The sequence below is a fragment of the Eleginops maclovinus genome, chromosome 23, assembly GCF_036324505.1.
Source record: "Eleginops maclovinus isolate JMC-PN-2008 ecotype Puerto Natales chromosome 23, JC_Emac_rtc_rv5, whole genome shotgun sequence".
NCBI classification, from domain to species: domain Eukaryota; kingdom Metazoa; phylum Chordata; class Actinopteri; order Perciformes; family Eleginopidae; genus Eleginops; species Eleginops maclovinus.
The window spans coordinates 18286704-18301129 of record NC_086371.1 but is presented as its reverse complement, the minus strand read 5'-3'; the positions used below and the strand labels follow the sequence as shown (position 1 = coordinate 18301129).

At 42.1% G+C, this 14426-nt stretch overlaps 1 protein-coding gene across 3 annotated transcripts in view; it reads right to left on the bottom strand.

Annotated features, from left to right (window-relative positions):
• The window catches only part of ablim3 (actin binding LIM protein family, member 3), a 42494-nt gene that overhangs the window by 24637 nt on the left and 3431 nt on the right, over positions 1-14426 (bottom strand). For all 3 annotated transcript variants that reach the window (XM_063876747.1, XM_063876748.1, XM_063876749.1), the window contains exon 2: positions 9964-10098. In XM_063876747.1, the coding sequence (XP_063732817.1) occupies positions 9964-10098 (135 nt within the window). The remainder of the gene's footprint in view (positions 1-9963; positions 10099-14426) is intronic.

Below are 14426 nucleotides of genomic sequence, written 5' to 3'. Positions count from 1 at the left end.
AACCTCATTACAGCTACTAGGAAAAAGCCCAAAGTACATTCAATATTGGCAGCAGTGAAGCCCACACTTACTGAACCTCGAATCACAGACAACTTAAAGAACTATTTATTTGTCCAAAGCTGAGTCTGCAATAAAGACTCTGTGTGTGCTTTTGATGTGGTGCCCTTGAGCAAGGCACCGGAAACCTCCAATCCCCCCTCCCCATTGCTCCCCGGGCGCTGCACGATAGCTGCCCACTGCTCCTAGTACTAGGATGGGTTAAATGCAGAGGACCAATTTCACTGTGTGTGCTCTGCTGTGTGCATGTGTGTGACAATAAAGAGGGTTTCATCCTCCGATTCCATCTTCTATCTAAGACGTCTCAACTCAACATCTTCCATAAGACTGGTAATTGATGTGGCTTTAGAGGGCTTTTTTTGAGAAATCACATCCATCAAGAATTACCCTTGAAAACATATACTGTTTCTACACAGGAGCCAAACCACTGACCATTCATATAGCAGAGAAAAAATTAAATATAGTGTACGTGGTAAAGAACTGCTATTTATTAGGTTTAGAATATCAAATCAATCTGACGGTATTGAAACACACTGCCAGTCAATGGAGGTTGTAGTGCAGGAAAAAAAGAAGTTAACACTTCAAACTTAAAATAAATCATAGTTATTGTTGAGAACCTTGAATATCAACAACTTGCCAGACCATGCTTTAAAGACTATACATAGAGCTGCTACACAGGCTCACATGCGGCTCCCTATAGCCACCAGTTTCAGTGTATGCTGGCAGGCTGAGGGTTCACAGACACACAGACACAGACAGACGCACACACAAGACATAAACCCTTCAAAGGGGCTCATTTAATCTCAAGCTGTTTATGAGTGGAGCGTATTGACTTAATGGTGTAATAAAAGATCAATGGGCCCTCACTTAAAAACAAAACAATCTCGGCTCCCGCAGGAGGACGGGAACACATAAATCCATCCCCGATGAGATGGCATTGTGCGTCTGCAGATAGGATGATGAAATGGGACAGTGTGTATGGTGCGATATGATGATGGATCTTTATCATCATGACAGGTCATTGGCGTCAAGGCGACTGCAAAAGAAGGGAGGAATGAAGAAAAGGGGAAGCATATGGGACACTACAGCAAGATTTGAAATAGCCTGTTTAAAAGATCTGTGTGTATGTGTGTTTGCAAACCACATTTCCAGAACCAAAACCCAAATCACAGGCTATGTGATGCCTTCATGGAAAAGGGGAATGGGAGAGTAAGTATTTGCACATTTACGAAATGCTTTGACATGGAAAACAAATCAGTGTATCTTGCAAATGGTCCATTGCATTAATTTGATAAAAGATTATTTACATTTTCAAACCCCAAATTGCAACATCCAGCATCATTTACTGCTTTTTCCCCTCTTTCTCCCTCTCTTTCTCATTGAAAATGATTTGCTTTTCTATCTCGACCCAGATTGGTTTTCAAATTACTTGAATCTGCTCAATTAGCCTAATGCACCTCATTAGCATATGGACGCCTGACCAAATCACAGCCAACAGACTGGATCTGCTCAGTCTTGATTGGATGGGCTGGCTGGATGGTTCACCTGTTCTGGCTAATCATTTGGTTTTCTTCTGACTGGTTGATTGGCTGGATGCTTTGCAAAGGACCTCCCCCTTCTACAGTTGCCATAGGAGATGTAAACCTTCCACAGTTGCCCTAGAGACAGCTAGGTCCCTGAGCCTGAATGATGTGGTGATGGTGGCAGCACATTTGTTTTTGTTGGTTGAACTGGTCGCTCTAAATATTAATGTTATCGGTGATGATGACATTATACCAGTTTGAAACCTTTTGTGTTTGTAATACATTGAACTGACATTTTAAGTTCAACTTAATGTGACAAAATCTAATCATCCAATAAGGTATGATTTGTTAATTTAACAAGTTACAAGCATAATTCAAGTTAAAGTTCTCCAGGCTGGTTTTATGAAACATAATCAGAATCCACATGTTGACAATTCACAATTGTATTACACAGATTTTCTCTCAAATGTCTTTCTCTATAGGTAACTATTTGGCAGAGGATTGGTGCCAAAGGAGATTTTTTTTTAGTTCTGATCAAAAGTGATTTTTTTTTTTTGTTGTGAGATTAACGCATTCTGGTCAGACCCCCCCCCCCAAATAATGTTTCATGTGGCCAAATCCTCCTAGATAAGAAGTAAATGCATCGCCGTGCAAAAAGTGATGTTTTTGCATTTGCACCAGTTTAAAGACACCTTGATAGACAGAAAAGTGGAGGCAACTTCTAGACGTTTTACCATTCTTCAAACCTCTCTATAAGAGACTCCTATTTTTACAGCCTATTTGCAATAAAGTCCTCAATTTATTTTATTTTTTATCCCTAACCATTAAGCAGAAGTTTCAAACGTCTCCTTAAACATTTTGTAGTTGCCAGCACAGTGGGTGGAATTTGGTCAGAGCTTGGTGTCTCTGCTGCCACAGAGACGTGGCTTAGCTTGGATCTGAGATAAAAGGCTTCGGTTACAGCCGCACAACCAGTACCACATGGTGTGGACACCCACTCATAAAAACAACAGCCTAATACAATCAACATTCTGTACAACCAGCCTGGTCTGTCACATTGTCCTCTGAATGGCCTTTGGAAATGTATACTGTTGCTACTCATGGGAAAACACACACAGTTTGGAGTGGGAAATCATAATAATGCAGAATTCCCAAGTTAATTACCTTTATTGTTTCTATGGGAACTATAGATTATTATTGAAGACCTGGTCAAATGAATTATCAATTTGCTTCCTAACCAAACATACTGAACTTTGCAAGACAAAATTACATCAAAGACTCCATCTATTTGAACATTTGATGATCTTTCCCTGAATGGCGCTCTAATGAGGAAAGCTAAAAGATTCTGCTTCTCTTTCTCATATTGCTCTTTTTGGCAACGCTAGAAGTTAGCATCGAGATGATAAGTCTAGTGATTAGAGGTTAGCATGTAGGCCGCTGTCTGCAGCTGTGGTCATTAGAACCGCACTGATTAGGCACCCACAGGGGGTCCGCGTGATTGGGTATTTATCTCCAGCCAACAGACGCAATTAAAATTCCCTTCTCAAAGTCGGCCCAGGCCGGAACCCCAAAATAGTGCTGACAACCCCGCCTTTCTCCCTACCCTTTCTCTGTCTTTCCGTTTCAAGACTGCTTTCAAATCTTTGTGGTTCTGAGCACAAGGTCCCCACTTTATCTCAATTTGCACCCTCTTTTCTCACCACAGGACTGCTCCTCTATGCAACTCTAATTTCTCTCCTTTCCTCCCCAATCTTCTAATACTATGTGTCCTCCCTGACCTTATTATTTTACTGTTAGGTCTTCATAATGTGCTATTAAGTTAATGAACATGCTTTACTATAAAGTAGCCCCACTGCACATTCTATGCTAATTTCTTCCAAAATAATAGGGGCACTCACAGATAGCAGAGAGGCAGTGACAGCTTTCAGCAGGGGAGACTCTCACCTGTTCACCCCCACATCTGTGCTACCAACCAAGGCTCCTCCGCCCTCCCCCGTCCCCCTGGATCTGAGCCCCTGCTGACAGGAGGAAACACTTCGAGAGTAAATAATGTGTTTTCTCAAGTTGAGCCAAATCACAGGGGGGTAGAGGAGGTGGTCAGAGAGACAGGAAGAGGAGTGAAACTAAAGTCTAAAAAACACACTAGCAGCTCTGTGAGGCTCTACTCCGGCATGGTGCTTTCAGCTAAATGATAAAGTCATGCTAACATTATAAATGTTTAGAGGGTTTAGCATTAATCGTGTCTTTATCCAAGTAAGACTCACTAAATCTAATGCGATCCCCTTGGAAACATTATGTCTTTAATGACAAGCTAGCCAATAATGGTTAAGACATTTGTCAGGGTTTGGGGAAATAGGACCCAAGTGCAGCAACAAAGGGAGGCAGGTATGGGTACAAATGAAAGGCGAGCTTTATTCCAAAAGCTGTTTTACAAAAATACGAAGTTAGGAAAAATCCAGGACATGAAAAACACTTGACTTGAACACATGAAGACGATAGGGAAATCCAAGACATGAAAAACGCTTGACTTGATACATGAAAGACGACAGTCCAGGGCATGAAAAAACGCTTGACTTGAACACATGAAAGACGCTAACGAACTGACAGAGAACACAAGGGAAAGCAGGACTAAATACAAAGACACTAATCACAACACAAGCCACAGCTGGGGAGGTGACAACAATGAAACAATCAAGGAAGGAAGGAAAACCAAAAGACAGGAAGTAAAACTACACATGACACAACAGAGGGAAAACATTTCAAAATAAAACAGGAAACAGACAGAAAACAAGGATCATGACAACATTGTACTAAAAGTTCCTAGTGGTTCTATAGAGGCAAAGGCAGGGATCACGAAAGTCATTAGGATTCATCATCTGGGAAACTATTATTACTGTATAAAATGTCTCAATTGATCAATTATATATATAATATATTTTACTAAATTAGTAAAAACCTTTAGCTGCTGGTTGTGGCACTTAAGGACAGAACCTGGAAAGTCATCACGGTTCATCTTCTGGAGACCTATCTGTACGTCATTGCATGTCTACCAACATTATTTTCAGAATGTTTGACTTATGACCCAAATTTCAACAAGGGGAAAAGTGAAGCTACAGTATCTTTTAGTCAGCAGGATTCATCCTTAGGAGACTGCCATCCGTATGAAAAAGTAATAACAATCCATCCAATATCTGTTGACATATTTCAATCTGGACCATAGTGGCAGGGTCCCTGACTAAATTGCCATCCTTATAGCCATGCCTTCTGCATGTGCGGCAATAAAAAAGAAAACCAGTAACAGGAAACAGACATAAATGTGGTTGTAAAAAAGGGCAAGGAGATAAAAAGAGACTCAGCTTTAGGCTAAAGCAGTGAGAAATCATGCATGAGTGACAAAGTTCCCCCTAGCATTTGGCGGCTGTAGTTGATGGAGACAGATGGTTGCCCAGTGGAGTCCCTTCATACCAGCAGACCAGCCTCGCTGCTGAGGCCTTCAGCTTTTAACCCTCTGAGGGCTGGTGAGACACTCAGCTGAGAAGAAAATAGGTGTGAATGAGATCTCACACACACCTTAACACACACAGAGATAACCAAACTACTGGGGGAAATTGACAAGTAATAAAAAAGCTCTACAGGTCCTGCTCTATGTACAGATGCACTGCTTTGGTGTGTGTGTGTGTGTGTGTGTGTGTGTGTGTGTGTGTGTGTGTGTGTGTGTGTGTGTGTGTGTGTGTGTGTGTATGTGTATGTGTATGTGTGTGTGTGTGTGTGTGTGTGTGTGTGTGTGTGTGTGTGTGTGTGTGTGTGTGTGTGTGTGTGTGTGTGTGTTTTAGTTTGGAGAAGGGCTTCTTGCTAAATGATCCTCTTTATCATTCAGAAATCCCTCCTTTACTTCACTGGCACACTCCACCTTACTGTGTTACACACACACACACACACACACACACACACACACACACACACACACACACACACACACACACACACACACACACACACACACACACACACACACACACACACACACACACACACACACACACACTTAAAGACAATAGGGAGGACCTCAGTGTGTGACATCTCTCAGGACGCTGAACATTTTAGAGAGACAAGCCAGGAATAATCCCTGTCATCTCTCTCCGATCCTGGAGAGTCGTCGGGGAAAAGCGCCGGTGCCTGCCGAGTTCCCTTCCCTCTCCGCCGGAATCTCTCCCTAGCAACCACACATTGGCGTGGTGATTGGACCAGCGTACCAGCGGTTGCTATAGCTACAGGAAGCTCCCCTTCCCTGTAACCCCCCACTTTTTTCCTGTGCTGTGTCTCTTTTTCTACAACCTCTCTTTCTTCTTTCTCTTTATTCCTCTTGATGTCTGTCTTTTCCTCTCCCTCCGCTATGTTTTTTTCTCTATATCTCATTCCGTCCCTGGCCATCAGAGAACAGAAGTACAGTACAGTGGGTCGATGTTATTACCACAGAGGTTGAGTGATGGGGGCTAATGGCATCCAAAGGAAGGCTGAACTGACTGAAAAAAGGTCTGCAGAGAAAAAGACAAATACGCTGCAATTTCACGAGAGCCCTGGTGAGAATACCAGCAAAGAAATTGAGCATTAGCGGAGCAGTCAAGTATTTATGTGACCTGTCTGTGTAAATCTGCTGTTCCTTTTAGCGCTGTTTTATGAGAACAATATGTTTTGTTTCCGAGAATAAATAACTACAGGGAGCAGTGTGGCAGTTAATGTGCGAAAGTGTCTGTGTTTGCATCTGTCTCTGTCAGCTGTTGTATATTTGTTTCTGTGCCTCTGCGTTTTCTGTTAGCATGTGAGTTGGCACGCTCATTTCGCCTTGCTGTGTGATTTATGTGTGTGTACGATTTTCACTCGTGCCACTGACAGGCCCCGCTGTTTCTATTGGAATCCAAACGTGCCAATTATGCTTCAGAGGCGGGATAAATGTGGTCACTATGTCATTAGGCCAGAATGCACCATTCAGCCCGTCTGCTGGTAATACAACACCACATTATCCATACAGTACAGCCCGCTGCTAAACCGAGGAGTGCTACAGGATGCACATAATACCCATAGACATATACACACACACCCACTGCCTCTTCTATGTCTGGAGTTGATGCATCAATCTGTAGGCTGGCTCCAGCATTTTCCACAGACTCCTTTCTTGAGCTGATTGCGTGGCTGCATCTTAGTGATATAATCAGCTGCTGTATAATGGGTTCAAATGAGAGGTTAAACACACATGATGAGTGATCTGTTCTTCTTCTGACTAATGCATGAGAGGGGCATTATGATAATGTGTCAGGAGGAAGGTAATGTGGCTTGATAAAGTGTGTGGAGGGTAAAATGATGGACAGGATGGATTGATTAATTTCTGTCTCTTAAATTGAATGCCTGTGCTGGTAAACTATCAGTGTCTTTGCCTGTTTAAGACTTTGTGGTTGTGATCTATTCCGCATAGTCTACTTAAGGCATAGTCAGCCCTTTGGTGGGGAAAGGAGGCAAGAAAAAAGGAGGAAAGATTTCATGTCACGGTTTTCCAGTGTAAATGAATAGACTGAAGCACACACAATATCATTGGTCAAGGTCAATATTATGAGTACTGATTCTCTAGAGAGAAACAAAAAGGCCAGCAAAGAAGGAAATCAAATGATAAAACACACCCCAGTCACATAGTTCATAAACATGGCCGACAGATATGGCAATTGACAGCCTACAGTGGATTGTCACTCTGGTGCAATGGTATAATACAGTTTAGCCATTAGCCTCTAAATCGTACGCCCCGCATGCCAATGTCATCCCGTCCCAAGATGAGAAATTGATTTCATGCCTGGGTGACTGTCATCAGGAAAGAAAGGGAGAAAGCGAGGAAAAAAAGGAAGAGAGGGAAAAACAGAGAAAAATAAATATAGGGAATATAGAAATTAAATCTTAAATACTTCTGCTACACTCACAAGCAATCAGCCACAGAACATATACACGGAACTATTGAATAGCAGAGAATAGATATGAAGTTCAAAAGAACATGCAACATGTTTGTCTGTAAGGGAGATTTAGACGCTGAACAATAAAAGCTTTAGGAAACTGCTGGCTCTGCAGAGGCCTATACAAAAGAGCATATTATATACAGGGATGTGGCAGAGTCAGGCTGCACAACAATGCCCCATTGCCTCATGGGATGAGGAGAGCTCTCTGGAACATGAGAGTGGAGGGCTGTCTGATGGGTGTATTTAACATGATACTCATCAATGACAGTTTTCCATTACTGTACCGCTGCTGCAAGTTGAGAGGGAAATGAAAAAGAAGAGGAGAAAGTGGGAATCAGATGGGTATTACACTCAAGAGATGATGTAATGTTTAGGCGACCCAAACAGCACCCCCACTCCCCCCTCTTCTTCTTTCTGCTCGCTTCCTGTGATCACCCCTCTTTTTCTCTGGGGCACAGAATAGAGTCTCCCGATTGGTTAATAGCGCCACAGAGATGCTGAGAATATGCACCAACCAGGGCCCGGGTGCCCCTTCACACGGTTACCACAGCAACCTCTCACAACCACAGCGAGCGTGCATGCATGTATGGCTGTGTTAATGTGCGTGTTTTTGTGCACTGTATGGATGTGTTTTCATATGTGATGTGTGTGTGTGTGTGTGTGTGTGTGTGTGTGTGTGTGTGTGTGTGTGTGTGTGTGTGATGGCTAGGAACTTGTAACAACAGCCCTCCAATGAATAGCCTTCAATGGGTTTATCTACTATGTTATGAGCTCATAAAGTAAATAAACAGGGAAGGCAAATAATTATTGAGGTCTGTGTATAAATACGTATAACAGTATTGCACCGTCTATGAAATATAGAATATATATCGTAAATAAATTCATTAAAATATGTGATGAGTCAAGACACTTTAAAATGTAACCTATTGAGGTAAATATGAAACAATCTGAAATCCTTTTAATGACTCTAAATGTTGAGTTGGTGAAGACAACATGATGCAAAATACTCAATTGAAGCTTTCTTGTTTAATATATGTTTCTGCTTTTGTGATATTTACAGATAACCATGCCAAATCTGGTCTATTCTTAGAAATGTAAAGGGGCCAGTTGTATACTGCATTTCTCACAACTGGTCTATTTAACATTCTGTAGAGCCTTATACAAATAAGCCACTGTGACATAATGTCACATGAGGATAATAATGGCTAGTGAACAAAGTGGAGAGATATTTGTGTCAGGTGTCCAATATGCCAGATTATCCTATAATTATGCAAAAATGGCTGTGATTAGATGAAAGCTAAATACACATTTACTTTAAATCTTTCTAGTTGCTCTTTTCAAAGTCATTTCCAGTTGACTGAAACTAACCATGACTGATTGTCTTTTCTTTGGAAATAGCATTATTAACATAAAAATAGGTACACTAGCTCAGGGCTGTACAGCAGCGTGACAATTACAATTCCTCGGTGTTGTGAGTTCAGTTGGAAACATGCACAAATGCTTGACTGCCATAAACCCCTTTTAGACTGCCACCTCACTCTACAAATGTAGAGAGGTTGTTTTTCCAAAATTGCAAAGAAAAAGAATAAGAAAAAAACACCCCATTTAACAGCTTCCCAAATTTTACATTTCCAGTCATCCCAACCAGCAGCAAGAAACTCTAGAAAAACATTTTGCCTGTGCGGTTGAAAACATGTGGGAATAATAGGAATTTGAACAATATTACGTTGGCATTGTATTGTTATTTTTACCTGTAGCATCATGGGTGTTAAGTGAAGTCTGCAGTATTTCATTGTCTATATCTTTTTTTTAAACAAAAATATAAAGTCCTGGGTTTGTTTTTCCCCAAATGTCAAACTATTCCTTTAAACAGATAAAAAAAACAGACGCACACATCTCACTCTCCCAGTTGTAAAAGGATGTGAGGATGTCACCATTGTGTCTTTTGTAGGTCACCAGTGCTCACCTGTAGCAGTGCAAAGCTCATCGACACATTTTTATTAGAGCACAGCGTGCTGAAGGAAAATCCTCTCAAAGTTGGCAGTGCATTAACAAGCTAACTTAGCAGGAGACTAAGTCCCCTGCATGGCACCTCTGATCCATTCCAATCCCCACCGTGGGCTAATAGTAGCACTCAGCATGTACACTAGGAGGTGGATGAAGTCAGAGTGTGTCTGGGTGTGTGTACGGGAGGTAAGGATGTGATCAAGACAGATTGATTTCTCACTACTCTTCTGGTGTCTGAAACTCTACTTTACTGTAACTTTAACAACAATTATCACCAGGACCACCAATTCCTGGAGACAGTAAGACAGCAACTGTCTGTGTGATCACTATGTCTGCACTTGCTGTGTTGTGCTGATGTGGATCATGTTACATTTTCTTACCAGTGCAGGTGAAACACTTGACGTGAAAGTGAGTGTCTTGTACTCGCACCACCTCTCCTTTGCATACTTCCCGACATCGCTGGCACCGGATGGGTCCAGAACTTCGTTCACCACCGGGAGAGCCTTGGTGATAAGCTGCCGATGAAAGAAAGACACACATTTATTTTTATATTAATGTTGTCAACTGTAACGCTTTGCGACCCCTTTTATGGTAAATGGACTTGTACTTATATAGTGCTTTATCCAGTCTCTTCGACCCCTCAAAGCGCTTTACATACTACATGTCATTCAGCCCATTCACAACCATTGGCTCTTGGAAACTACCTTTCACACACATTCATACATCGCTGGCCATGCCATCGGGAGCAAATCGGGGTTAGGTATCTTGCCCAAGGATACATCGACATGTTGACTTCTAGGGCTGGGATCGAACCCACAACCCTTCTGGTTGAAAGACAACCGCACTACCTCGCAGCCACAGTCGCAAAGGTACTCTCTGATAGTGGTGGACAAAAGCATAATTCTCAGTTTCATCTGGCAACAGTTGATTTTGCTAGATGAAATGGCAAATGCCCACAAAATGTACAGCTAGCTAATCAAACTAACGTTAGACCTACAGGTTGATTTGAAGTTGAGTAAAATAAAAAAAATGGTCTTGAAATGTGCATTTGATGGGGGCATACAGTAGGCCAACAACTGAATGATATTTTGTCACAAGCTCAAGCTTGCAGGTCGCAGTTAAAAAAGTGAGCATCCTCATTGGAGAGGTATTAGGTTTAGCCTTCTACTGTTGGAAGCTATTCATGCTAATATTTGCAGTTTATACAGCAGACAAACACCATGTTTAATCAGTTCTTCACACTTTTGTTCTCTTTTGGTGATGGTGCAGCAAAACATTTACAGATTGATTGTACAGCTAACTAACTTACTAGCGACACATGTACACAACGCCTCATCATGCAAAGAATTTGAAACATGGACTACACCCAGTTCAGTATGGTTGCTAAGTTATGAATGGACAATAAAAGCACCAACAACTTTACCTCAAAGTTAGGTTACAAGTGAACCATGTCAAAATAATTGGATGAACCAATAGCCTGAAACCAATAAAGCTTCTTGCCTAGTAATGAAATTAGATACTGCATTGTCAATCCGTGGATACAACCCCAACTAACCGTAATCAACATTTCTGTTTCCAGCCACACGAATGTACTGTCAGCTTTAACAGATACTAATCCATCCACTCTAATTGATATTAAGTGGGCAGCGTATTCGTTCAAAAGCATTATGGATTTCAGCAGTAAGCTCAACAAAACTGCATTTTCATATTCACCAATTTTCCACTTTATGCAGTAATCCATCACCAGAATTTCTCTGAGATTGAGTACACTATACTGTGTGCAGTTCACACAATAATATCAGGGTAGCTCTGTCAACACTTGTTCTAAAGCTGTGAGGTCTAACATCTATGTAAGCCGGGTAAGCTCCAGGCTTTCTCTCCCACTGTCTTTATTTTTCACATACTCATACTGTCTTACATGCACTCACACCCGTGCAAACACACACACACACTGCTTTGTCAGGTTAGAAAGTGGATGGATCCCGTTACCTCATTATGCCTCAGCTTACATGTCCGACGTCTGCAAGCCTGATAGCTATTTCACTTTGTCAGGAAAGCTGGGTCTTACTTAGTCAGCCTTAGCTAAGTAATTAAACAAACGCTCTCACAAGTAGAAAAGTCAAAATCAAACAATAATTTGATCTTAAATTAGTGAGGAAAAATACTTTTTCTAAGATTTCCTGTGCTGTCAGGGGCTATTTAAAGGTCCCTCTTTATAAACAGATTGTCTTGCATTCACAGGCACAGACAACCAGACTCCCAAGCTTGCACCAGAGCAGCTGTGTTCAAAGCCTCTGATTTTGCTTTATCTTCCTTAAGGAGCATCTGAGTGGTCCTACACTTTGTGGGAAGGGCATAATGGCAGGGTAACCAGCAGGCATTATTGTCTACCTGAGTAGCTGCCTGAAGGACTTTGCTGCTTCAGTCAGAGCAGCATCAGCATATGGGCTGGCGTGACAGACACACTGATTCCATTTCACTGGATGAATCCTGAAGGACTCGCAGCACTTAAAAAGTCTAACAGCCTTCCACGCTTCAAAGGCTGAGCGCTGCTTGCAAGCTCCAAGTTTGACAACACTGAATGCATAGTTTGTGTACTAAGTGTGAGGGTATACATACATTCATGGGTGCATGACAGAGTGAATGCATTACTGAAGTTTATTTTCCTGCTTGGGACAGGATTGTGGGCACTGGAAATATGCAATCATGCTTAATTCCCACTCCCAATCTCCCACACTCAAGTCTCTGTTAGTTCATTGTTTCCCCCACAATGCTGGCCGCACCACTGGGACACAGAACCCTGCCTGATAAGTGCAGAGCCGCTGATTTAAATAATGACACTCCTTTGGAAGTGGGTTTTTGTATATGTGTGTGTGTGTGGCCAGGAAACGGGAGGCAGTCTTTTTTTGCCGTAAAACCAAATGAGCAACACTGATCCCATCAGGTGTGTACGAGAGATAATGGGAGTACATGTGCCAACTCCACTGGAAATACACAGGATATTTGTTTACAATGCTGACCTTCTGAAATCTGGCCAAAACAAACAAACAAACACACACACCATAACCTCCTCAGCTCAGCAAGGTAATTGAAAAGTACCTAAATCAAACAGACGGAGTTGTGGCAAATAGCAAAGATTCCTTCACAGTTATAACAATTCATTAATGAAGAAGATCACTTGTTGAACTTGTTTAAAGTGCATGCCATAGGGCTACACCTACGCAGAGAATTCCTGTACACAATCAGCTCAGGAGCCAAAGTATTACATAATTGTCTAATTGTGTCAGGGTGGTTCATTCTCATAGAACACAGCTACGCTCTCTTTCTAAACCCAATACACAGCTCTCAAACAGCCTTCCATCCTCTCCCATGCTGAGGTGTTGTGAGTCAGTCTTCTAATTATAGTCACCGGACTACAGGTGTAATCCACTGATCTCAAATCAGTGGCGACTGCTCTGGGAAACAGTCGACAGGTGATAAAAACAGTGCCAGGGACGGTAAGGTCGACAGCCTCTCCAGGGACACAGAGAGGCTGCTGCTATTTCTGCCCCTGACCTGACAGCCCCAGGGAAGAACATGCTGGGAGCTCAGTCACAAGGGATGCTGGGAGATCAGTGGTGATGACTAGTGAGCGGAGCGAAGACTGGGGAGAATAATCAGAGGAAAGCCAAACAAAGTCGAAGTAGATTCAGGATAAATCATATGAGGAGGAGATGTGTCGTTTCCTTTTTCTCGTGTAATTTATATTGAACAAACCCCCCTAATAATCAGCTTCAGTTTTAGAATTCAATATCTACCTCCAAGGCATAGCATTCTGCTGCAAGACTTAAAATGAATAGGACCATTAAAAAGTTGTCAACTACATGAATTCTTTCGTAATTTTAAAAGGAAACCAATTCTACCAAACAACACTTTAGTTGTCATCAAACCGTCCACAGCTGATGGCAGCAAAAGAAATCACTCTTCAGTTGCCGTAGTTTTTATACAGGTTTAAATGCAATGACACCGTCTGGTTGAACGTGTCACTAGCTAAAATAGGTTTTTCTGTACATTCAAACAGAAAACAAAGCAGCACTGTGCCTTGAATTCAATCAATGAGCAGGTGTCTCCATGACATTCCCCTTCTCCTCTCTTTACCCCCTTTCATCTCTGTCAGGACCTTGGTAAGCAGTATTCATCAGAGCAACGATGGTGTCCAGTGGTACCACAAACATACAGTCACTGTGTGGAGAGGGAGAAAGGTCAGAATGCTGCTGACAGCCTGAATGATCACTCAATCCCAACAGAGGCCAAGGTCATGGAGACAGCAACCTTGAGGGACGACATTTACAATAAAGCCACGATGGTTGAGCTGGATGAGTCTTCCTTTTATTACATTCATTTAAATGACATTTTAGAAACAGCTAAAGGCCTGCGGATTAAATAGACTCTGAATGTTTCCATAAAGTCTCCATCCCGCAAGGGCTTTGACTGTTGAAATCCAACTGAATACCAGTGAATTACCACAATGACAAGGCAAATGATCAAGAAAAACATGTGCCTGATTTTATGTGGACTTGTAAATACCAGTTGTACGTGACTGTGTGCTATGAATATTCATGTGTGTGCCACAGCATCTGTGTGTGCATCTGCGCATCGTTGTCTCCCACCTTTGTTCTCTGTGTTATTGAACTAAGGCGTCTGGCAGGAGGAGTGATAAATGGTGTTTGGCTCTGGTTTGGACTGCTCACCAGATGAGGCAGAAGAGCAGGAATCATATATGATACCACCCCCCAACCTCCCTTCCTGTCTACCCTTGTTCTGAATCACTACTCCCATAAAACAGAAAAAAACTGACATCGAA